This window comes from Schistocerca nitens, chromosome 5 (assembly GCF_023898315.1).
Source record: "Schistocerca nitens isolate TAMUIC-IGC-003100 chromosome 5, iqSchNite1.1, whole genome shotgun sequence".
Lineage (NCBI taxonomy): Eukaryota > Metazoa > Arthropoda > Insecta > Orthoptera > Acrididae > Schistocerca > Schistocerca nitens.
Window position 1 is genome coordinate 813241916 of NC_064618.1, and position 25034 is coordinate 813266949.

The 25034-nt window shown below is 46.4% G+C and overlaps 1 protein-coding gene across 1 annotated transcript in view; it reads left to right on the forward strand.

Moving 5' to 3' along the window:
- The first annotated feature begins 3783 nt into the window (after positions 1-3783).
- LOC126260735 (solute carrier family 26 member 10-like) overlaps positions 3784-25034 on the forward strand; it is a 143489-nt gene continuing 122238 nt past the window's right edge. Inside the window, exons 1-3 of the mRNA XM_049958073.1 lie at positions 3784-3945; positions 7285-7533; positions 20134-20145. Of these exons, the coding sequence (XP_049814030.1) occupies positions 3784-3945; positions 7285-7533; positions 20134-20145 (423 nt within the window). The remainder of the gene's footprint in view (positions 3946-7284; positions 7534-20133; positions 20146-25034) is intronic.

The following is a 25034-nucleotide window of genomic DNA, read 5'->3' on the forward strand; positions in this document are numbered from 1 at the left end:
AGCAGTTGCTCGGCCATCATTGACCAGACGTTTTCAATTGGTGGGACATGTGCTGGGCAGCAGTCGAACATTTTCTGTATCCAGAAAGGCCCGTACAGGACCTGCAACATGCGGTCGTGCATTATCTTGCTGAAATGTAGGGTTTCGCAGTGATCGAACGAAGGGTAGAGCCACGGGTCGTAACACATCTGAAATGTAACGTCCATTGTTCAAAGTGCCGTCAATGCGAACAAGAGGTGACCGAGACGTGTAACCAATGGCACCCCATACCACCACGCCGGGTGATACACCAGTATGCGATGACGAATACACGCTTCCAATGTGCGTCCGCCGCGATGTCACTAAACACGGATGCGGCCATCATGATGCTGTAAACAGAACCTGGATTCATTCGAAAAAATGAGGTTTTGCCATTGGTGCACCCAGGTTCGTCGTTGAATACACCATCGCAGGCGCTCTTGTCTGTGATGCAGCGTCAAGAGTAACCGCAGCCATGGTCCCGAGCTGATAATCCATGCTGCTGCAAACGTCGTCGAACCGTTCGTGCCGATGGTTTTTGTCTTGCAAACGTCCCCATCTGTTGACTCAGGGATCGAGACGTGGCTGCACGATCCGTTACAGCCATGAGGATGAGATGCCTGTCATCTCGACTGCTAGTGATACGAGGCCGTTGGGATCCAGAACGGCGTTCGGTATTACCCTCCTGAACCCACCGATTCCATATTCTGCTAGCAGCCATTGGATCTCGACCAACGCGAGCAGCAATGTCGCGATACGATAAACCGAAATCGCGATAGGCTACAATCCAATCTTTATCAAAGCCGGAAACGTGATGGTACGCATTACTCCTCCTTACACGAGGCATTACAACAACGTTTCACCAGGCAACGCCGGTCAACTGCTGTTTGTGTATGAGAAATCGGTTGGAAAAATTCCTGATGTCAGCACGTTGTAGGTGTCGCCACCGGCGCCAACCTTGTGTGAATAATCTGAAAAGCTAATCATTTGCATATCACAGCATCTTCTTCCTGTCGGTTAAATTTCGCGTCTGTACCACGTCATCTTCGTGGTGTAGCAATTTTAATAGCCAGTTGTGTAAATTAAGCAATGGATCATTGGTGGCGGTGTCTGTAATCTGCACATTACTCGTATAATCGGAGTGCCTTAGTTTTTGAACATTAATTATTAAATTTTCACCCATCATGATTTTTTAAATTTTTTATTTAATTTTTTTCGCTGCTACATGACCATTGAAGAGTACATTGAAATTATAGCTTGCTTGCATATGTAAAGTTTACAGCACTCGCTGCCTCCAATTTGGTATCTTTCTCATTCTATGTACGTATTCTCACCTTATACAAATGTTCAAAGTTACTATCCACAGAATTTTTTCTGTTTCCTTTTGTGAGAAGAATGTTGTATCTCTCCTGTTTTTACACATAAGTACATCTTCTGTTTTAGGCCAATTGTTCTTTCGCTAGACAGCTGTTTTATTATAGACTATCACCTCGGCCTGCTTGTCACTTAATGTGAAGTTCCTTTTTTGTTTTTGTCCTGTGACACTGGCAAACGTAGTACTCTGAATAGCCATGACACTTCGGATACCTATCCTATGGCAGTTCAAATCCGAAATAAAACTTGTATACAAGTTTCTTATAACATTTTTCTGTACATAGTGTTTAATACGACGTATAGTTAAGTTTTATTTCCATATATATACGACGAAACTGGTCATAACTGTGGGTTCTTTGATTGTTCTGGGACAAGGCTCATCAAACTAAAACACTTCAAATATTAGTTCATTTTATTACATAGACAATTAAAAGATTTATTTTACTTTGACCCAGTTCTTTGCCACAGGAGTGTCGGACAATTTACAATTGTCTTCGACTATGTAAGCTTCAGGTGATAACTAAGTAATAAACTGTTCTCTTGAGATACAATACTCAACTTTTATGAAGGTACAAGTTAATGTGAAACTGAAACTGTCGCTATCCCACACTACGATGTCGACTGCAGTAGCTGATGTCACAAACTGGACATGCTCTTTCATGTTCGATAATATACTGACCTCCGGTGCGAGGGTACTGCTGTGCTGGGGAAGAGGTGTGGTCTGAATATTATACACTCCTGGAAATTGAAATAAGAACACCGTGAATTCATTGTCCCAGGAAGGGGAAACTTTATTGACACATTCCTGGGGTCAGATACATCACATGATCACACTGACAGAACCACAGCACATAGACACAGGCAACAGAGCATGCACAATGTCGGCACTAGTACAGTGTATATCCACGTTTCGCAGCAATGCAGGCTGCTATTCTCCCATGGAGACGATCGTAGAGATGCTGGATGTAGTCCTGTGGAACGGCTTGCCATGCCATTTCCACCTGGCGCCTCAGTTGGACCAGCGTTCGTGCCGGACGTGCAGACCGCGTGAGACGACGCTTCATCCAGTCCCAAACATGCTCAATGGGGGACAGATCCGGAGATCTTGCTGGCCAGGGTAGTTGACTTACACCTTCTAGAGCACGTTGGGTGGCACGGGATACATGCGGACGTGCATTGTCCTGTTGGAACAGCAAGTTCCCTTGCCGGTCTAGGAATGGTAGAACAATGGGTTCGATGACGGTTTGGATGTACCGTGCACTATTCAGTGTCCCCTCGACGATCACCAGTGGTGTACGGCCAGTGTAGGAGATCGCTCCCCACACCATGATGCCGGGTGTTGGCCCTGTGTGCCTCGGTCGTATGCAGTCCTGATTGTGGCGCTCACCTGCACGGCGCCAAACACGCATACGACCATCATTGGCACCAAGGCAGAAGCGACTCTCATCGCTGAAGACGACACGTCTCCATTCGTCCCTCCATTCGCGCCTGTCGCGACACCACTGGAGGCGGGCTGCACGATGTTGGGGCGTGAGCGGAAGACGGCCTAACGGTGTGCGAGACCGTAGCCCAGCTTCATGGAGACGGTTGCGAATGGTCCTCGCCGATACCCCGGGAGCAACAGTGTCCCTAATTTGCTGGGAAGTGGCGGTGCGGTCCCCTACGGCACTGCGTAGGATCCTACGGTCTTGGCGTGCATCCGTGCGTCGCTGCGGTCCGCTCCCAGGTCGACGGGCACGTGCACCTCCCGCCGACCACTGGCGACAACATCGATGTACTGTGGAGACCTCACGCCCCACGTGTTGAGCAATTCGGCGGTACGTCCACCCGGCCTCCCGCATGCCCACTATACGCCCTCGCTCAAAGTCCGTCAACTGCACATACGGTTCACGTCCACGCTGTCGCGGCATGCTACCAGTGTTAAAGACTGCGATGTAGCTCCGTATGCCACGGCAAACTGGCTGACACTGACGGCGGCGGTGCACAAATGCTGCGCAGCTAGCGCCATTCGACGGCCAACACCGCGGTTCCTGGTGTGTCCGCTGTGCCGTGCGTGTGATCATTGCTTGTACAGCCCTCTCGCAGTGTCCGGAGCAAGTATGGTGGGTCTGACACACCGGTGTCAATGAGTTCTTTTTTCCATTTCCAGGAGTATATTTGCTTATCTTTGTAATCCAGACGGTGTTCTTCGTTAGGATCTACACTATAACAAGTCACTTTCATGTAAAATGTAATGTTCGTGTACTGTTTATAACCAGTTCAGTCTAGATTATGACTGACGTACGGATACAGTCTGGCAACAGGGTGCCGTGCTCGCATTTAAAGGAAGCGTTACCTTCCGTAGGTTTGTGCCTGCGGTAGGTTCTGCCGGTCGCGGCAACTCGTGCTGAGATGGCCGCCAGAAGATCTCCGCCACGGCCGCGCCAAACTTCGTCCCCCGCGACGGTACCTGAGAGGAAGCCGCTTCCCCTGCAACTCAGCGGCTGGCAAATACTGTGGAAAAGATGCACGGCCTCTTGCAGCACTGCCTGTGTGCTAGAACGCTTCAAGAAGGTCAGTGCCGCTGCTGCAGCCTCGGAGAGCGTTAATGAAAAATATGTACTGTAGTTCATGACTATTATCTGTGAGCGTATTGAGCTGTTTGGAGACCCTCGCTGTCTTACCTTGGTTGCATGGAATGTTCACACAACGTTGTTTTATCCTTCTCGTTTCATCGACGATTCGTTAATTGGGGCACATGTCGTCTCACATTCGTACAGCGATTTTACAAAGTGAACTGAGCTCCTGTACAGTTTTAGCTGCGATTAAGGTGAGGGGGAAATGAACACTCAGGACCTGCGATTAGGCACATGTTTAAGACTATCCAGATTCCGCAAAGTGGATGCCACTACGAAACCTAGCGCTATCGACACTATTTTCTTCCCGAGACACTGGGTGGGGAACTTTAGGTAAAATGAAAATTTTTGTAGTGCGTTTTAACATTCTGCGCAATCCACAACGGTGCGACTATCCTTCCTTGTGATCAGTAGTATCAACTTCCTATTGTAATGAAATAGTATTCTATGTGGGTTAGCTGTTACTTAACAGCACGTGGGCTGCGGGGTACGTTATTGCATACGTGCTACAGACTAAGGTGCATACCACCTTTTTCAGTGATGATGATGATGATGATGATGATGATAATGAGGATCATGATGGTGATGATGACACGATTGTTAGTACTCCCGAAATAAAGGTCTGTAGCACCGTGCAACCCCCCCCCCCCCCCCACTTTCGCACCGAACTATATAATTCGCATACGCTGTAGGTGAAATTATATTTTAATTATTTTAACATAATACATATCTTTCCTCCTTGTCATTAGACTCATTGTTGTCCACTTCCGTTATTGTGAAAACTACTAAATGATAACATCTCCTTTCTTAAATGCTGGAATTTATTAATTAAATCACTCAAATTATAAACATTTATAAACATCAAACACTGTGTGCCATTCTGCCACTCATCTCCGGCCTCTCTACCGAGAAACCTCTCTCTCTAGCCTCTCACACCCGACTTCCACCCACGGACTCCAACACTCGACTACTGCTTACCCACTCGCACATTGTTGACTGCACTGGAGTCTTTGCTTAAACCATGTATGATCTCTACATAGTGCATAATCGGTACTACGTAAGGGTACTGTACTCTAACAACCGATACTAAAATGATACGAGCGTTATCAGAGTAGTAAATGGAACTCTCATGTTTTTACGTACACAGACATTGCACAAGCGCGAGGGCACACACACACACACACACAGACGAACATGCAACAAAAAATGTCTCCCAGCAGTAGGGCCTTATGCTCGAAAAAAAGACAAATCTTTATGCAAGATACATTTAAATTTATATGTAGTGTTTCTTATTTCGGTCATGGGACATGTACGAAAGAAGAGACACTATTTCCGTCCAGCACCCATTATGAATTAAGACACAAAGGAATTGCAGACACTGGGTGCAAGCGGGCACTAATGGAAAGTAGGATGTGAGGATAATGGGGAAGGGACAGTACATTACGGTGCACTGAACACCAGTAGACTGGTATTTACATCGTTTGTCGACAAACAATTTAGCTATCGTAAGCCGTATGCTTTTAGATCGATTAGTACCTCCAAGCACATATGGCACAAGTAAACATCAGTGGTCATTTTCCCAACGGCAGCAAGTCAGATATAGAAGAGTGAAAACGTGGATACAAAGCGTTCACTTTGCGGACCAGGTATGGCCATGCGGGAAAACATCAGATCGTAAAATTTGTGAAGTGTTTGTGGGAAGGCTGTTCGACTCAGAGTAAAAGCAACCAACCCTAAAAGCAACGAACCCTCTGGTATGTGTACAGGTCTTAGTCAATCGCAATTTTCTACGTGGTTAACGCCGTGGCACCAGGTCACCCGATCCAGGCGCCACGCCGGCATCTCCACGTCATTCCGACGCGAGTCGTACTATGCAGACAGTAAGCTTTGCGTGGTATAGCACAGTCCTGTGTGGCTTGAGGTACCTGTTATCTAACATAAATATACACTATTGGCCATTAAAATTGCTACACCACGACGATGACGTGCTACAGACGCGAAATTTAACCGAAAGGAAGAAGATGCTGTGATATGCAAATGATTAGCTTTTCAGAGCATTCACACAAGGTTGGCACCGGTGGCGACACCTACAACGTGCTGACATGAGGAAAGCTTCCAACCGATTTCTCATACACAAACAGCAGTTGACCGGTGTTGCCTGGTGAAACGTCGTTGTGATGCCTCGTGTAAGGAGGAGATGCGTACCATCACGTTTCCGACTTTGATAAAGGTCGGATTGTAGCCCATCGCGATTGCGGTTTATCGTATCGCGACATTGCTGCTCGCGTTGGTCGAGATCCAATGACTGTTAGCAGAATATGGAATCGGTGGGTTCAGGAGGGTATTACGGAACGCCGTGCTGGATCCCAACGGCCTCGTATGACTAGCAGTCGAGATGACAGGCATCTTATCCGCATGGCTGTAACGGATCGTGCAGCCACGTCTCGATACCTGAGTTAACAGTTGGGGACGTTTACAAGACAACAACCATCTGCACGAACAGTTCGACGACGTTTGCAGCAGCATGGATTATCAGCTCGGAGACCATGGCTGCGGTTACCCTTGACGCTTCACCTGCGATGGTGTACTCAACGAAGAACCTGGGTGCACCAATGGCAAAACCTCATTTTTTCGAATGAATCCATGTTCTGTTTACAGCATCATGATGGCCGCATCCGTGTTTAGTGACATCGCGGCAGGATAATGCACGACCGCATGTTGCAGGTCCTGTACGGGCCTTCCTGGATACAGAAAATGTTTGACTGCTGCCCTGGCCAGCACATTCTCCAGATCTCGCACCAATTGAAAACGTGTGGGCAATGGTGGCCGAGCAACTGGCTCGTCACAATACACCAGTCACTACTCTGGGTGAAGTGTGGTATCATGTTGAAGCTGCATGGGCAGCTGTACCTGTACACGCCATCCAAGCTCTGTTTGACTCAATGCCATGGCGTATCAATGTCGTTATTACGGCCAGAGGTAGTTGATCTGGGTACTGATTTCTCAGGATCTATGCACCTAAATTGCGTGAAAATGTAATCACATGTGAGTTCTAGTATAATATATTTGTCCAATGAATACTCGCTTATCGTCTGCATTTCTGATTGGTGTAGCAGTTTTAATGGCCAGTAGTGTAGCAAAGTGGTCACTGCATTTCAAGCGACCCAGTCAGCAGCTTTGCAAGAGGTTCTCTTAGGATTACACCTGGGTCAGGAGGCCTCCTGCGCGACTGGGGCTGTACGGGAGGCGGCGTGTGAGTGAGGCTGTGGGCCCGCAGCTGGTGCCGGCGGCGGAGTGGGTGCCGCGCTACCGCTGGCGCCAGCAGCTGGCGGGCGACCTGTCTGCTGGGCTCGTCGTGGCCGTCATGCACGTGCCGCAGGGCCTGGGCTACGCGCTGCTCGCCGGCGGCGACCCCGTCGCCGGGATCTACGTCGCTCTGCTGCCCGTCTTCGTCTACGCCCTGTTCGGCACCTCGCGACACATCTCCATGGGCACCTTCGCCGTCACCTGTCTCATGACTGGCCAGGTCTCTCTACACTTATAACCGCTAATGTGTAATATCTAGTGATACTGTGCTCGGGTTCGCAGCCGGACCTTGATGCCAAGTTGACAGTCCAGCTGGCCATCATCTACATCTACATCTACATCCCTACTGCGCAAGCCACCTGACGGTGTGTAGCGGAGGATACCTTGAGGATCCGAACGAATTCAAAAGTAATAGCAGTGTGCATGGCTACAACACTAGGAGAAAGGATGATCTTCACTAATCAAGGTTAAATCTAACTTTGGCTCAGAAGGGGGTAAATTATGATTCCACAAGTGTCTTTTGTCACTTACCTAATAGCATCAAAAGTCTGACAGATAGCCATATAGCATTTAAAAGGAAATTAAAAGAATTTCTTAATGGCAACTCCTTCTACTCATTAGATGATGGTTCAAATGGCTGTGAGCACTATGGGACTTAACAGCTGAGGTCATCAGTCCCCTAGAACTTAGAACTGCCGGACGCAGTGGCCGTGCGGTTCTAGGCGCTACAGTCTGGAACCGAGCGACCACTACGGTCGCTGGGACTGATGACCTCAGAAGTTAAGTCGCATAGTCCTCAGAGCCATTTGAACCATTTGAACTTAGAACTACTTAAACCTAACTAACCTAAGGACATCAGACACATCCATGCCCGAGGCAGGATTCGAACCCGCGACCGTAGCAGTCACGCGGCTCCGGACTGAAGTGCCTACAACCGCACGGCCATCATTAGATGAATTTTTGGATATAGTAAGTGGGTAATTTCCCAACCTCCACAAAAAAAAGAAAAAAATATTGAGTGTCATGTAATATTTTGTCTAATATAATGTCTTGTATAGACACCTTTTATTAACCTGACACATTCCACATCATGACGAAGTGTCGTATTCATGATCTATATAACAAGTACTAATCTAATCTAATCCAATGTAACCTCTATCGGTTCTCCCTTCTATTCCAGTCTCGTATTGTTCGTGGAAAGAAAGATTGTCGGTATGCTTCTGTGTGGGCTCTAATCTCTCTGATTTTATCCTCATGGTCTCTTCGCGAGATATATGTAGGAGGCAGCAATATACTGCTTGACTCCTCGGTGAAGGTATGTTCTCGAAACTTCAACAAAAGCCCGTTCCGAGCTACTGAGCGTGTCTCTTGCATAGTCTTCCACTGGAGTTTATCTATCATCTCCAGAACGCTTTCGCGATTACTAAATGATCCTGTAACGAAGCGCGCTGCTCTCCGTTGGATCTACTCTATCTCTTCTATCGACCCAATCTCGTACGGATGACACACCGGTGAGCAGTATTCAAGCAGTGGGCGAACAAGTGTACCGTAACCTTCTTCCTTTGTTTCCGGACTGCATTTCCTTAGCAGTCTTCCAACGAATCTCAGTCTGGCATCTGCTTTACCGACGACTAATTTTATATGGTCATTCCATTTTAAATCACTCCTAATGCCTAATCCAGATAATTTATGGAATTAACTGCTTACAGTTGCTGACATGCTTTATTGTAGATAAATGATAAAAGGATCTTCCTTTCTATATATTGGCAGCACGTTACACTTGTCTACATTGACATTCAATTGCCATTCCCTGCACCATCCGTCTATTCGCTGCAGATACTCCTGCATTTCTGTACAATTTTCCATTGTTACAACCTCTCGATATACTACAGCATCATCCGCAAAAAGCCTCAGTCAACTTCCGATGTTATCCATAAGGTCATTTATATATATTGCGAATAGCAGCGGTCCTACGACACTCACCTGCGTCACACCTCAAATCACTCTTACTTCGGAATAGTTCTCTCCATTGAGAATGAAATGCTGCGTTACGTGAGACGACGCTGTTGGTGAGTCTCGTCGAACTCGTGCTACGCTGAAGTTCTCATGCCAACACTATCTCATGAAAACTGTACACACAGCTATGGTTGGACATAAATATAAAGTGCGACTACCCTTCGTCTTTCTCAACGCTGCCGAGGACACTTTCAATCAGGCATACATTGTTAGTTACCTCGAACACCGCCACGAAGATAACAGCGGCAGTGCTACATTATTCCTCTCGACAACTCTCTCTCCAGTCGGCCAATCGTACACGTCATTCCACTGGCATACACTACATGGGCAGAAGTTTGCTGGGTTACTTTCAATGATGTCTCTTAATGACTGTGAAGGAATGGCTGCCCACTCTCCCTCAAGAGCCGAAATCAAATAAACTAGTCATGATGGAGACTGGAGCTAGATCTACGTTCGAACTCACCCCAAAGGTGTTCCATTCGGTAACATTCTGTATTCTTGACACCCCAGTCTGTTTCGTGAATGACAATGTTCACAAATCATTGCCTCACAGATTCTGCTTTATGATTGAATACATTGTCACGCTGATACATACACTCCTGGAAATGGAAAAAAGAACACATTGACACCGGTGTGTCAGACCCACCATACTTGCTCCGGACACTGCGAGAGGGCTGTACAAGCAATGATCACACGCACGGCACAGCGGACACACCAGGACCCGCGGTGTTGGCCGTCGAATGGCGCTAGCTGCGCAGCATTTGTGCACCGCCGCCGTCAGTGTCAGCCAGTTTGCCGTGGCATACAGAGCTCCATCGCAGTCTTTAACACTGGTAGCATGCCGCGACAGCGTGGAAGTGAACCGTATGTGCAGTTGACGGACTTTGAGCGAGGGCGTATAGTGGGCATGCGGGAGGCCGGGTGGATGTACCGCCGAATTGCTCAACAAGTGGGGCGTGAGGTCTCCACAGTACATCGATGTTGTCGCCAGTGGTCGGCGGAAGGTGCACGTGCCCGTCGACCTGGGACCGGACCGCAGCGACACACGGATGCACGCCAAGACCGTAGGATCCTACGCAGTGCCGTAGGGGACCGCACCGCCACTTCCCAGCAAATTAGGGACACTGTTGCTCCTGGGGTATCGGCGAGGACCATTCGCAACCGTCTCCATGAAGCTGGGCTACGGTCCCGCACACCGTTAGGCCGTCTTCCGCTCACGCTCCAACATCGTGCAGCCCGCCTCCAGTGGTGTCGCGACAGGCGTGAATGGAGGGACGAATGGAGACGTGTCGTCTTCAGCGATGAGAGTCGCTTCTGCCTTGGTGCCAATGATGGTCGTATGCGCGTTTGGCGCCGTGCAGGTGAGCGCCACAATCAGGACTGCATACGACCGAGGCACACAGGGCCAACACCCGGCATCATGGTGTGGGGAGCAATCTCCTACACTGGCCGTACACCACTGGTGATCGTCGAGGGGACACTGAATAGTGCACGGTACATCCAAACCGTCATCGAACCCATCGTTCTACCATTCCTAGACCGGCAAGGGAACTTGCTGTTCCAACAGGACAATGCACGTCCGCATGTATCCCGTGCCACCCAACGTGCTCTAGAAGGTGTAAGTCAACTACCCTGGCCAGCAAGATCTCAGGATCTGTCCCCCATTGAGCATGTTTGGGACTGGATGAAGCGTCGTCTCACGCGGTCTGCACGTCCAGCACGAAAGCTGGTCCAACTGAGGCGCCAGGTGGAAATGGCATGGCAAGCCGTTCCACAGGACTACATCCAGCATCTCTACGATCGTCTCCATGGGAGAATAGCAGCCTGCATTGCTGCGAAAGTTGGAGATACACTGTACTAGTGCCGACATTGTGCATGCTCTGTTGCCTGTGTCTATGTGCCTGTGGTTCTGTCAGTGTGATCATGTGATGTATCTGACCCCAGGAATGTGTCAATAAAGTTTCCCCTTCCTGGGACAATGAATTCACGGTGTTCTTATTTCAATTTCCAGGAGTGTATAATCGTCTCCGAACTCTCCCTCTGCTGTATGTAGTACACAACGCCGTAAAATGAGTTCGTATCCTTCTGTATTTATATCTACTCTGTACTTTTCTGTTGCACTACACATGGTCGCAGGCAACGATCACCAGACAACCAGCGCGATTCGTCTCTCCGAATCATTCGTTTCCAGTGATTCATTGTCATGTGACATCGCTCTTTCAATGACCTCAAGCGTCGCTTCGCCCTCACTGCAAGAATGTGTGCCTTATACGGAGCTCCTCCACCATTGTACCCCATTATTTTTACCTCCACACTCGTGGGCAAACATCTATTAGGCGCACTATGAATGTAGCGGTGTGGACATGTTGGTAATGTGGGTCTCACGGGGTGCGAGCAAGGGATAAGTCCCTGCAGCCGTACTATCCTCTTTGCCCTCGGTGCCTCAGATGGATAAAGCGTCTGCCATGTAAGCAGGAGACCCCGGGTTCGAGTCCCGGTCGGGGCACAGATTTTCAACATGCCCCCAATGATGTATATCAACGTCTGTTTGCAGCTAGGGTGTCCAATTAATTATCATTTAATTCCAGAGAAGCTGCACGGTCATCAATGGTATCTGTTCTTTCGGGAACAGATACTACTTTCATATATCCCTACATGAAACCGGTGTGCTAGATGGACTGTGGTAGCAATTTGGAACTCACGAGTGAATCCTTCCGCTGATTCCATACGATTTATTACAGCCACCGTCTGCAATGCTCGACGGCCACTTTCCGGCAGTAGAGAATGTCTGCCTGGTTTTCTCTTAGCTGTGACTGTTCCTTCGCGTTTCCTGTTCACACTAACATCACCAATAGCCGACTTTCGCGCCTTTAGAATAGCTGAAATGACCCAGATGCATCTGTTACTCGGGTGAGAACCAATGACTAGTCCACGTTCAAGGTCACTAAACTCTCCTGACCTATTCGTTCTACTGCTACTTCTTCTCTACTGACAACACAATACTTACAATCTCCTGCTAGTTATAAGAGTCGAGGGACATGAAAGGGAAGCAGTGGTTGGGAAGGGAGTAAGACAGGGTTGTAGCCTCTCCCCGATGTTATTCAATCTGTATATTGAGCAAGCAGTAAAGGAAACAAAAGAAAAATTCGGAGTAGGTATTAAAATCCATGGAGAAGAAATAAAAACTTTGAGGTTCGCCGATGACATTGTAATTCTTTCAGAGACAGCAAAGGACTTGGAAGAGCAGTTGAACTGAATGGATGGTGTCTTGAAGGGAGGATATAAGATGAACATCAACAAAAGCAAAACGAGGATAATGGAATGTAGTCGAATTAAGTCGGGTGATGTTGAGGGTATTAGATTAGGAAATGAGACACTTAAAGTAGTAAAGGAGTTTTGCTATTTGGGGAGCAAAATAACTGATGATGGTCGAAGTAGAGAGGATATAAAATGTAGACTGGCAATGGCAAGGAAAGCGTTTCTGAAGAAGAGAAATTTGTTAACATCGAGTATAGATTTAAGTGTCAGGAAGTCTTTTCTGAAAGTATTTGTATGGAGTGTAGCCATGTATGGAAGTGAAACATGGACGGTGAATAGTTTGGACAAGAAGAGAATAGAAGCTTTCGAAATGTGGTGCTACAGAAGAATGCTGAAGATTAGATGGGTAGATCACATAACTAATGAGGAGGTACTGAACAGGATTGGGGAGAAGAGTAGTTTGTGGCACAACTTGACCAGAAGAAGGGATCGGTTGGTAGGACATGTTCTGATGCATCAAGCGATCACCAATTTAGTATTGGAGGGCAGCGTGGAGGGTAAAAATCGTAGGGGGAGACCAAGAGATGAATACACTAAGCAGATTCAGAAGGATGTAGGTTGCAGTAGGTACTGGGAGATGAAGAAGCTTGCACAGGATAGAGTAGCATGGAGAGCTGCATCAAACCAGTCTCAGGAGTGAAGACCACAACAACAACAACTGCCTCATCTGCCTCTCGGGAAGCCTAATGGACACTCCGCATCACACAGTGGTGGCCGGATACTTTTGATCAGTAGAGTATATAGGCCAGCAGACAGTACTCACAGTATCCACCAAGTGCCAGGACCGATGCTTCCAGTGCAAAACGTACCAGCTGCTCCGCTGCCTTGATTAACCACCAAAATATTCTGCCGACTGAGAAAGTCGTCTCAAAAGGATCCATTAAATTAATCTGGCTGATAATCTTGCAAGTAGAGTCACGTGGTGTCCTCTTAGGAAGACATCAAGCCCTGCGCTGACATGCACTAAAGTATGACGTTCTCAGTCGGTAGTAGATTTTTAACGTTTAGTTTAGTTTCACCACCGGCTACGCTGTTGGTGCCTTTGCAGTGGGTACAGCACACACAACTCCTGGTGCATGAGGTGAGTAGTCTCTTCTGGCCTGTGTATGGATGCCATCTCCAGAGTAGTATCATTTCGACGGTACTCAGGACCAGCAGCGTCCCGTCTCCAGATGACGGCCAGCTGAACCGTCCAAATATTATGACTAATTGACTTGAATATCCTGTTGGAAACCCTAGAAGATCATAAACAGTAATGTTGACGTCAGTGTAGAACATGGGGTCAATAACGTACTAACCGTATTACTGTGCGCTTTTTATGTCAGGTGCTTCAGCTGTGATGCCAATCTCATATAATTGTAGAGCCTATTAAGGCGTCATAACTCTGTGTGAATAATGCAACAATCTGGTCTAAAGTAAATATGTAGATCACTGTTATACTGACAAACGCTGTACGAACTACCGTGACAATTTTTTAAGACAGTCTGAATGCAAACGACGGGGATTTTTGTATCATAATATGATAAGTAAGTTTATGGTAAAAGGATAGCTAATTCGAGTGCAAATGAAAATAGTTAATAACATAAAGTATAAATAAAATATTAGAATGTTAAATATTTATTTCTGGAAAAAGTACAGTTCGAAAGTGTGTTATTTGTTGATTGGTTAGTCATGAGAAGCGGGGACTAACGCGGGAGAATAATATTTTTCTATTAGCCTGAAAGAGAACTGACCAATCAGAACGGAGTATTCTTCTCACGTATTTTCTCTTGGAGATAGCGAATGCCTACAGCAGTCGAGGTAGCCTTTCAATGGTACGGTCGTGTGTAGCATGAGCTCTGAAGGAAGTTACAGTTTGCCGGTTTTAGTTGTGCTACACGCCTAAAAAGTGCTTTAAAGTGAAGGCAAATTTATTCCGGTGTGCTTTTTAAAAAGTACGGATTTTTTAAGTAATTTTGTGTATGGCATATTGACCAGATCGGTGACCAAAAACTTGAGTGCATTAGACACCGATAAACTTAACAGTATGGCGAGAATTTTCATTTAAGAACAATCCGTGCTTAGTAGCTGTTCAGATTTCGGGAAATACGTTACTATAAACTTTATAACATGAATGAAAGGGTTTGTGCCTGACTGCGTTAGGATTACCACGGGCTTGGCAGTGAACTTGTAATTCTCAACTTCAGAATATACTGAGGTTTTTCCACCTTTCATTTAAAATTAAATCCTTTTCCCGAATCTTAGAATATTTACGTTGTATGCAGCCTGGTGCGAGTTGCAGTACGGTAGGTTTCTGCTCTGCTTTCCTACCGGCGATCTGTTGCGACGAGTTCACAGGTAGGTTCTGGTTTAATCCCAGAAAGGAACCGCGCCACCGCAATAGGTGTTTTAATCTATGCGATGCTGGTGTCTATCCCAACTTTCCAAATGGTTCTGTGATATGTTATGCTGCTTGTATAGTAGATTTCAAAGAGAAGAATAAAATGGGTGTTCTTTATTTAAATACAGTGAGAGAAACAGTCACAACACCAAGAAGGAGTTGTGCAACATAAATGATAGTTGGTAGGCGTGTTTCTTCATGATGATGTGTGTCCAGACTTGGTGTCTATCGCATATGAGTGGCGCTATGCAAATCAGGTCCGCTTTAAATACACTCTGTGACGATAGTGGGTGTTAGTTACCTTTGTGGTGGGTTCATGTCAGTCAAGAATAACTTTATAGCGACAAAGACGTCATTATTAACAGGTCACTGAGTTTTAACGAGGGCGTGTTACATAGCTACGACGGTTATGGGGAAACTAGGGATAGAAGGGATGTAGCCTTAGTATGGAATGTCCAAAGGTGAGTTGCTACCGTTGCCATCTAGCAGGAAGTCAGTGGAAGAAACGAGCATTCCCAACAATCATTAGCTTGTCGATTAGTGTTGTGGTGACTGTTAGAAATGAGAGTTGTCAATCCGGCCCCCACCAAGTGCAAAGAGCGAACTGTAATTCGCTACCTAAATGCTAATAGCATGAACGCTACTGCAACTCACCGCGAAATTGTTTCAATTTATGAAGAGGATGTAATGTCAAGACAACATGTGACTAAACGGGTACGGAATTTCAATTTTGTAAAGACGGAAATTCACGATTAAGACATATGCGGAAAGTCGTCTCTTGTGACTGACGATGTGGTGCAGAAAACTGAAGAAAATACAGAGAGGAAAATTTGGTGTCAGTGTTTTGGGTCAGAAAAGAGGTTATCCTCGTTCATTTTTTGGAAAGACGTGGAGCCGGCCGGGGTGGCCGACCGGTTCTAGGCGCTACAGTCTGGAACCGCGCGACCGCTACGGTCGCAGGTTCGAATCCTGCCTCGGGCATGGATGTGTGTGATGTCCTTAGGTTAGTTAGGTTTAAGTAGTTCTAAGTTCTAGGGGACTGATGACCACAGAAGTTAAGGCCCATAGTGCTCAGAGCCATTTGAACCATATTTTTTGAAAGACGTGGAACAATAATTGCTCCATGATATTGTAAGACCATGAAGAAACTTCGCAGAGCCGTGCAAAACAAGCGTCGTGGAATGCTGACAATGACAGTCTGTCTCCATGACAAAGCGCGTCCACACACCACTCATGCAACACAAGAGGTGTTGACTTCGTTTGGCTGGGCTGTTGTAAACCACCCCTCTCACAGCCCCAATCTCGCACCTAGTGAGTATCACCTGTTCAGTAAATTGAATGAATACCTTCGTGGAAAACATTTATCCGACGACTACGAGGTGAAAATGGAAGTGAAGAAGTGGCTAAAAAAGGCGGCGGGAGAACGTCTATGACAAAGGAATCAAAACACTCGTCCCACGGATGACAAAATGTATTGAGGTGAATAGCGATTATGTGGAAAAATAATGCAAGACCTATACTACAATGCATGGAAATTTTGATAAAATAAATTCAATTTTTGTACTGCAAAAAATTCTTGTACCCAGATTAGCCTCGTACTAGAAGCGGGATGTTCCTTCTGCGGTATTCCAGAAATACTTCGCAGGGATGCAGCCATTATACAAGTTTGCTGGCGGAGGTTTGTCACGAGAATGGTGCGGTGAGAAGAATACTGGGCTCCGGCACTACTACACCTACATCTATACTCCGCAAGCCACCCAACAGTGTGTGGCGGAGGTCACTTTAAGTGCCATTGTCGTTATCTCCCTTTCCTGTTCCAGTTGCGTATGGTTCGCGGGAAGAACGACTGCCGGAAAGCTTCCGTGCGCGCTCGAATCTCTCTCATTTTACACTCGTGATCTCCTCGGGAGGTATAAGTAGGGGGAAGCAATATATTCGATACCTCATCCATTAACGCACCCTCTTGAAACCTGGACAGCAAGCTACACCGCGATGCAGAGCGCCTCTCTTGCAGAGTCTGCCACTTGAGTTTATTAAACATCTCCGTAACGCTATCACGGTTACCAAATACCCCTGTGACGAAACGCGCCGCTCTTCTTTGGATCTTCTCTATCTCCTCCGTCAACCCGATCTGGTACGGATCCCACACTGATGAGCAATACTCAAGTATAGGTCGAATGAGTGTTTTGTAAGCCACCTCCTTTGTTGATGGACTACATTTTCTAAGGATTCTCCCAATGAATCTCAACCTGGCACCCGCCTTACCAACAATTAATTTTATATGATCATTCCACTTGAAATCGTTCCGTACGCATACTCCCAGATATTTTACAGAACTAACTGCTACCAGTGTTTGTTCCGCTATCATATAATCATAGAATAAAGGATCCTTATTTCTATGTATTCGCAATACATTACATTTGTCTATGTTAAGTGTCAGTTGCCACTCCCGGCACCAAGTGTCTATCCGCTGCAGATCTTCCTGCATTTCGCTGCAATTTCCTAATGCTACAACAAGACCATCGTGTATGGCTTATGGCTCTGGCCCGTCGTGATGCAACTGCAGCAGCAATTTCAGCGGTAGTTGGCACCACATTGACACAACGAAATGTTAGAAATCGGTTATTTCAAGGGTATCTCCTTGCCAGACTCACTGTAGAGTGTATTACAAAAAATGGTTCAAATGCCTCTGAGCACTATGGGACTTAACATCTGACGTCATCAGTCCCCTAGAACTTAGAACTACTTAAACCTAACTAATCTAAGGACGTCACACACGTCCATGCCTGAGGCAGGATTCGAACCTGCGACCGTAGCGGTCGCGCGATTCCAGACTGTAGTGCCTAGAACCACTCGGCCACACCGGCCGGCAATGTATTCCCCTGGCCCCAAAACACCACCGTTTGCAATTTCAGTGATGTTCAAATGTTCAAATGTGTGTGAATTCATAAGAGACCACAACGCTGAGGTCATCGGTCCCTAGTCTTACACCTACTTAAATTAACTGAAACTAACTTAGCTAAGAACAACACACACCCCCATGCCCGAGGAAGAACTCGAACCTCCGGCAGGAGGGGCCGCGTAATCCGTGACGTGGCGTCGCAAACCGCGCGGCCACACCGCACGGCTTCGGTGGTGTCACGCGAGAACTCATTGGAGGACACGGTGGAGGTCTGTTGCGTTTTCTGACGACAAGTGGTAGTTGGTTCACCCTCCGTGCCAGTAATGGCCATGTGTTGGTTAGGAGGAGGCCAGTTGAGAACCTGCACCCAACCTGTCTGCGTGTTAGACACGCTGGACCTACACCTGGAGCTATGGTCTGAGATACGGTTTCGTATGACAACAGGAACACACTCGTGGCTATACCACGCACCCTGACTGCAAATTTGTAGGTCAGTCTGGTGATTCGACGTGTTGAGCTGTCATTCATGAACAGAATTCCAAGAGGTGATTTCCAACAGGATAACGCTCTCCCGCATACCGTCTTTGTACCCATCACGCTCTACAGAGTGTCAACACGTTGGCTTGGCGTGCTCGATCACCATATCTGTCTCCAGTCGGGCCGATAAGGGACATCACTGGACAACATCTCCATAACCAGCATTAACCGTCCCTGTATTGAACGACTAAGTGTAACGGGCATGGAACTCTTTTCTACAAACTGACATCCAGCACATGTACAACACGATGCATTGCATGACGTAAGCGGCAATAATTTTGTTTCCACTGGGCCCGCAGCTCGATATAAGTCGTGTAAAGACATTATGAATTAAGTCCAAAAAGCTGCTTCTTTCTTTGAGATGTTTATTTAATCACGACAGACCTGTTTCAGTATTATTGTCACGGTAACTAAGGGAAATAGATAAATACCCGCTCTGATGTAAACTTATAACATCGTTGATTAAACGTCAAACAAAATATTGTCGCACACAACAAATAAAATGCAGGCTATAACTTCCAACAAATATAGCCTATGAAAGCTACGTCATAAAATTACTTAAAAAGACGTAAGAAAAACACTTAGGTGACTAACCAGCAATGTTATAGGTAATAATTCCATAAATGTATGGTTGACAATTTCATATATGACAAGTAGGCTACCGTCTGCCCTAGAAAATAGTATATGATAAAACCATTACTTTCAGATCGCCTGATGATAGCAATGGAGCTAAAACAGGCCTGTCGTGATTATATAAACACCTCAAAAAAAGGAGAAGCTTTTTGGACTTAATTTATAATGTCTTTACAAAACAATGCATCCCGTTCAACATTCCGGCGCCTAAACCGGTTATTAATGTACCAACATTTCATATTTGCAATTGCTTATGTCACGCTTACATTAACTTGTGATCTTGCAATGTTAGTGACTTAAATTTGTTACATAGACGAATATATTCCCTAAATTTCATTACTTCGCCGGCCAGAGTGGCCGTGCGGTTCTAGGCGCTACAGTCTGGAGCCGAGCGACCGCTACGGTCGCAGGTTCGAATCCTGCCTCGGGCATGGATGTGTGTGATGTCCTTAGGTTAGTTAGGTTTAATTAGTTCTAAGTTCAAGGCGACTGATGACCTCAGAAGTTAATTCGCATAGTGCTCAGAGCCATTTTTTTCATTACTCTACATTAATTATTTCTTGATTCAGCGATTCTTTTTCCGTCTTTGTACTTCAAGCAATTTTGTAGAAACTACAATATCTAGAACTTATGAATTATCTGCCTTTGTCATCAAACCGGCTGCTATCGTATGCTGTAGTTCCTTATTTCAAACCCCATTAAGGAAATGCGTCACGTGAGCCACAGAGGAAACAGTGCTACATCTCCGCAGTACAGGTATAAAATGGCCGCGGAGGAAATGTAGCTGCCTATTCTGCTTGTGTAGTTCTCATACAAGATACAAAGAAGTCCTTCAAAATAAAACAGAAATTATTTATTCCAACTCTAGGCGGAGAACGCAGAACGAATGCAAAAACAGTTGTATGTATCCTGACGGACAGTGTCCAACCGGAATGATAGTGAAGCGAATGTAACAAAAATGCAGTGGAATGCTATGCAGAGGTTAAGGGGCAAGCCCACAACATGCTGCGCGAACGAAATACATGTTTCCTCAGGTGTTGCTCAAGTCCACACGTTACCTCTAGGCAAACTGCGAGAGTCTCTGGAGTACCTCAGGCCAGGGTGGTTCGAATTTGCCCGCTAACTGCTTCGAAGAATGTCATATGCTACATTACAAGCAGATTAACCCGCAGACATGTAGAAAACTCGTGGAATTCTATCTCTCCGTTTTCAAAGGATTCTCTTTACTGATAAACATTGTTTAAGGAGTGATGAAAAGCTGAATGTAAGAATTGTGTATTATTGATACACAGAGGAAACACGCTGGCTGCAGCAGGTTCAGCACCAGAGGCACTGAAATGTGAACGTTTGGTGTGGGGTTATTGGTGGCTATGTAATTCGTTTTTGCTTCACCGAAGAAACCTTCATGGCTAACACACACGCACAGTTTCTAGCGAAATTCTACTGACCCTCCTAGATGAAGTACCACCTGAATTACGTGCATGTAATTATGTGGTAACAGCACGATGGGTGTTCGGCTGACTGCTGCGCTGTGGCTAGAGAGGTAATGACGCAGCCCTTTTCTGGTCGCTGCATACAACTCGAGTGCGTTAGCAAATCGCCTTCTTGTTCGCCCGATTGGAAGCCACTAAAGTCTTTGAGTATGCTAAAATGTGAGATGCACAACTTACGACGACCAGAGATGAATTACATCACATTTTCTACCGTGTGGAAAGATATCAAACGAATTTTTTTAGTAGGCCGAGATACCCTTGCACCAGTGACTACATCGTGTATTGCATTACACGGTGGCCATTTGGCCTATTTAATGACGTACATGGAATTAAATAGAACTGTTAATGACTACTTTCTTTTGATATTTCACTTTTGCTAATATTGCTTTTATGCATTAGTGTAAGTGTGTATCTTGAGTTTAACATCTTTTTCATATTTTTTCATTTCCTGCTGTACATATCCATCCAACTTGAACAGAACTGTTACCGTAGTTAAATGCCGAATACATGCTTTAGTTTTCAGATTGTGACTGAGTCTAACCACAGGAATCCAACTGTGACTGGTAAAAATCTTAAATAAAATATTTCTCAACTATTCTCAACGATTTGCTATTAGACTCGCGTAGCTGTGTCATGCTAGAGCACCCCTTCAGTTGGGCACGAAAGTTCCATATACACTCCTGGAAATGGAAAAAAGAACACATTGACACCGGTGTGTCAGACCCACCATACCTGCTCCGGACACTGCGAGAGGGCTGTACAAGCAATGATCACACGCACGGCACAGCGGACACACCAGGAACCGCGGTGTTGGCCGTCGAATGGCGCTAGCTGCGCAGCATTTGTGCACCGCCGCCGTCAGTGTCAGCCAGTTTGCCGTGGCATACGGAGCTCCATCGCAGTCTTTAACACTGGTAGCATGCCGCGACAGCGTGGACGTGAACCGTATGTGCAGTTGACGGACTTTGAGCGAGGGCGTATAGTGGGCATGCGGGAGGCCGGGTGGACGTACCGCCGAATTGCTCAACACGTGGGGCGCGAGGTCTCCACAGTACATCGATGTTGTCGCCAGTGGTCGGCGGAAGGTGCACGTGCCCGTCGACCTGGGACCGGACCGCAGCGACGCACGGATGCACGCCAAGACCGTAGGATCCTACGCAGTGCCGTAGGGGACCGCACCGCCACTTCCCAGCAAATTAGGGACATTGTTGCTCCTGGGGTATCGGCGAGGACCATTCGCAACCGTCTCCATGAAGCTGGGCTACGGTCCCGCACACCGTTAGGCCGTCTTCCGCTCACGCCCCAATATCGTGCAGCCCGCCTCCAGTGGTGTCGCGACAGGCGTGAATGGAGGGACGAATGGAGACGTGTCGTCTTCAGCGATGAGAGTCGCTTCTGCCTTGGTGCCAATGATGGTCGTATGCGTGTTTGGCGCCGTGCAGGTGAGCGCCACAATCAGGACTGCATACGACCGAGGCACACAGGGCCAACACCCGGCATCATGGTGTGGGGAGCGATCTCCTACACTGGCCGTACACCACTGGTGATCGTCGAGGGGACACTGAATAGTTCACGGTACATCCAAACCGTCATCGAACCCATCGTTCTACCATTCCTAGACCGGCAAGGGAACTTGCTGTTCCAACAGGACAATGCACGTCCGCATGTATCCCGTGCCACCCAATGAGCTCTAGAAGGTGTAAGTCAACTACCCTGGCCAGCAAGATCTCCGGATCTGTCCCCCATTGAGCATGTTTGGGACTGGATGAAGCGTCGTCTCACGCGGTCTGCACGTCCAGCACGAACGCTGGTCCAACTGAGGCGCCAGGTGGAAATGGCATGGCAAGCCGTTCCACAGGACTACATCCAGCATCTCTACGATCGTCTCCATGGGAGAATAGCAGCCTGCATTGCTGCGAAAGGTGAATATACACTGTAGTAGTGCCGACATTGTGCATGCTCTTGTGCCTGTGTCTATGTGCCTGTGGTTCTGTCAGTGTGATCATGTGATGTATCTGACCCCAGGAATGTGTCAATAAAGTTTCCCCTTCCTGGGACAATGAATTCACGGTGTTCTTATTTCAATTTCCAGGAGTGTATTTACATGAAATTCAAGAGAAGATATCAAGTGGTTTGTTGTTAAAAACAGATAAAGCTCTAAATGTAGTAATTTCTCCGAAACTATTCATCGCGTTTCTTATAGTAAGACTGAAATTATCTCTCTGAGATCTTCTGTAGTAGTAGCAGCAAAAATTACAAGAGTTTCCTTTAAGAGAACGAAGGTGATACTGATATATCAGTAAACAACAAATAGGGACCATACGTCGTATAATGATGATTTTCTGACAATTTACGTGGGTGAAAACAGAATTACGATGTCTTAAACGATTCCGGAAAGGTTTCAAGAGAATTGGCTAGTTGAATCACCGTCTGTGCAAAGCGTTTCATTATTATAAGTTAGCCAGCCGTGAGCAGATCACTTGAGCCTGCCAAATGGAGAAACTTATAGAAACTGTTATATATTCTGTTGCCAGTATCGTAGATTTCAAAGAGAAGAGTAAAATGGCGTGTTCTTTATTTAAATACAGTGACGGAAAAAGTCACAACGCCATGAAGGAGTTGTGCAACATAAAGAAAGTTGGTAGGTGTGTTTCTTTATTTGACAGATGATGTCTGTCCAGACGTCGTGCAAGTCGCATAAGAGTGGCGAAATATAAATCAGGTTTGCTTTAAATACACTCTGTGACGGCCTATTACCTGATTCAGTCACGGAAACGGCTTCCATCGGTTCTGAACCCGATGTCTGCATATTTGAGGTATTATCAAGCCCATTTTTTCTAAATTGGTTTCCTTGTTCTCATTTTCGTCTCACGAGAATTGGGAATATATCAGTTCGATATCAATGGAGTCATACGGCGGTGTAAGGGTGGTTACTCAGGAGGTCGCCCGGTAGCCCTGAGGCTACTTTCACGATACATCTTCACTCGTGCCACGGACTGTTTGGAACTGATTGTACCAGACCTTAGGCTGGATACTTAGAATTTTGTAGAACGGACTATGGAAATGGATGTGGGGAGAGACGGCCAGGTCAATCTGCTGATACCTGTCCAGCTTGGGAGAGCCTGACAATAGCTGCGGTACAGCCGGCATAGGCCTTACCTTCACATGACCTCGAAAAATTCTCCGCCCGCACGGCCAGTGATACGATAAGGCAGTTTACCAGGAGAAGACGCTCAGGGAGTTAATCACAATCATACCCATGGGGGGACGAAAATCTAATAGTCATGGGCGACTGGAATGCAGTTGTAGGGGAAGGAGTAGAAGAAAAGGTTACAGGAGAATATGGGCTTGGGACGAGGAATGAAAGAGGAGAAAGACTAATTGAGTTCTGTAACAAGTTTCAGCTAGTAGTAGAGAATACCCAGTTCAAGAATCACAAGAGGAGGAGGTATACTTGGAAAAGGCCGGGAGATACGGGAAGATTTCAATTAGATTACATCATGGTCAGACAGAGATTCCGAAATCAGATACTGGATTGTAGGCGTACCCAGGAGCAGATATAGACTCAGATCACAATATAGTAGTGATGAAGAGTAGGCTGAAGTTCAAGACATTAGTCAGAAAGAATCAATACGCAAAGAAGTGGGATACGGAAGTACTAAGGAATGACGAGATACGTTTGAAGTTCTCTGACGCTATAGATACAGCAATAAGGAATAGCGCAGTAGGCAGTACAGTTGAAGAGGAATGGACATCTCTAAAAAGGGCCATCACAGAAGTTGGGAAGGAAAACATAGGTACAAAAAAGGTAGCTGCGAAGAAACCATGGGTAACAGAAGAAATACTCCAGCTGATTGATGAAAGGAGGAAGTACAAACATGTTCCGAGAAAATCAGGAATACAGAAATACAAGTCGCTGAGGAATGAAATAAATAGGAAGTCCAGGGAAGCTAAGACGAAATGGCTGCAGGAAAAATGTGAAGACATCGAAAAAGATTGTCGGAAGGACAGACTCAGCATACAGGAAAGTCAAAACAACCTTTGGTGACATTAAAAGCAACGGTGGTAACATTAAGAGTGCAACGGGAATTCCACTGTTAAATGCAGAGGAGAGAGCAGATAGGTGGAAAGAATACATTGAAAGCCTCTATGAGGGTGAAGATTTGTCTGATGTGATAGAAGAAGAAACAGGAGTCGATTTAGAAGAGATAGGGGATCCAGTAAGAGAATCGGAATTTAAAAGAGCTTTGGAGGACTTACGATCAAATAAGGCAGAAGGGATAGATAACATTCCATCAGAATTTCTAAAATCATTGGGGGAAGTGGCAACAAAACGACTATTCACGTTGGTGTGTAGAATATATGTGTCTGGCGACATACCATCAGACTTTCGGAAAAGCATCATCCACACAATTCCGAAGACGGCAAGAGCTGACAAGTGC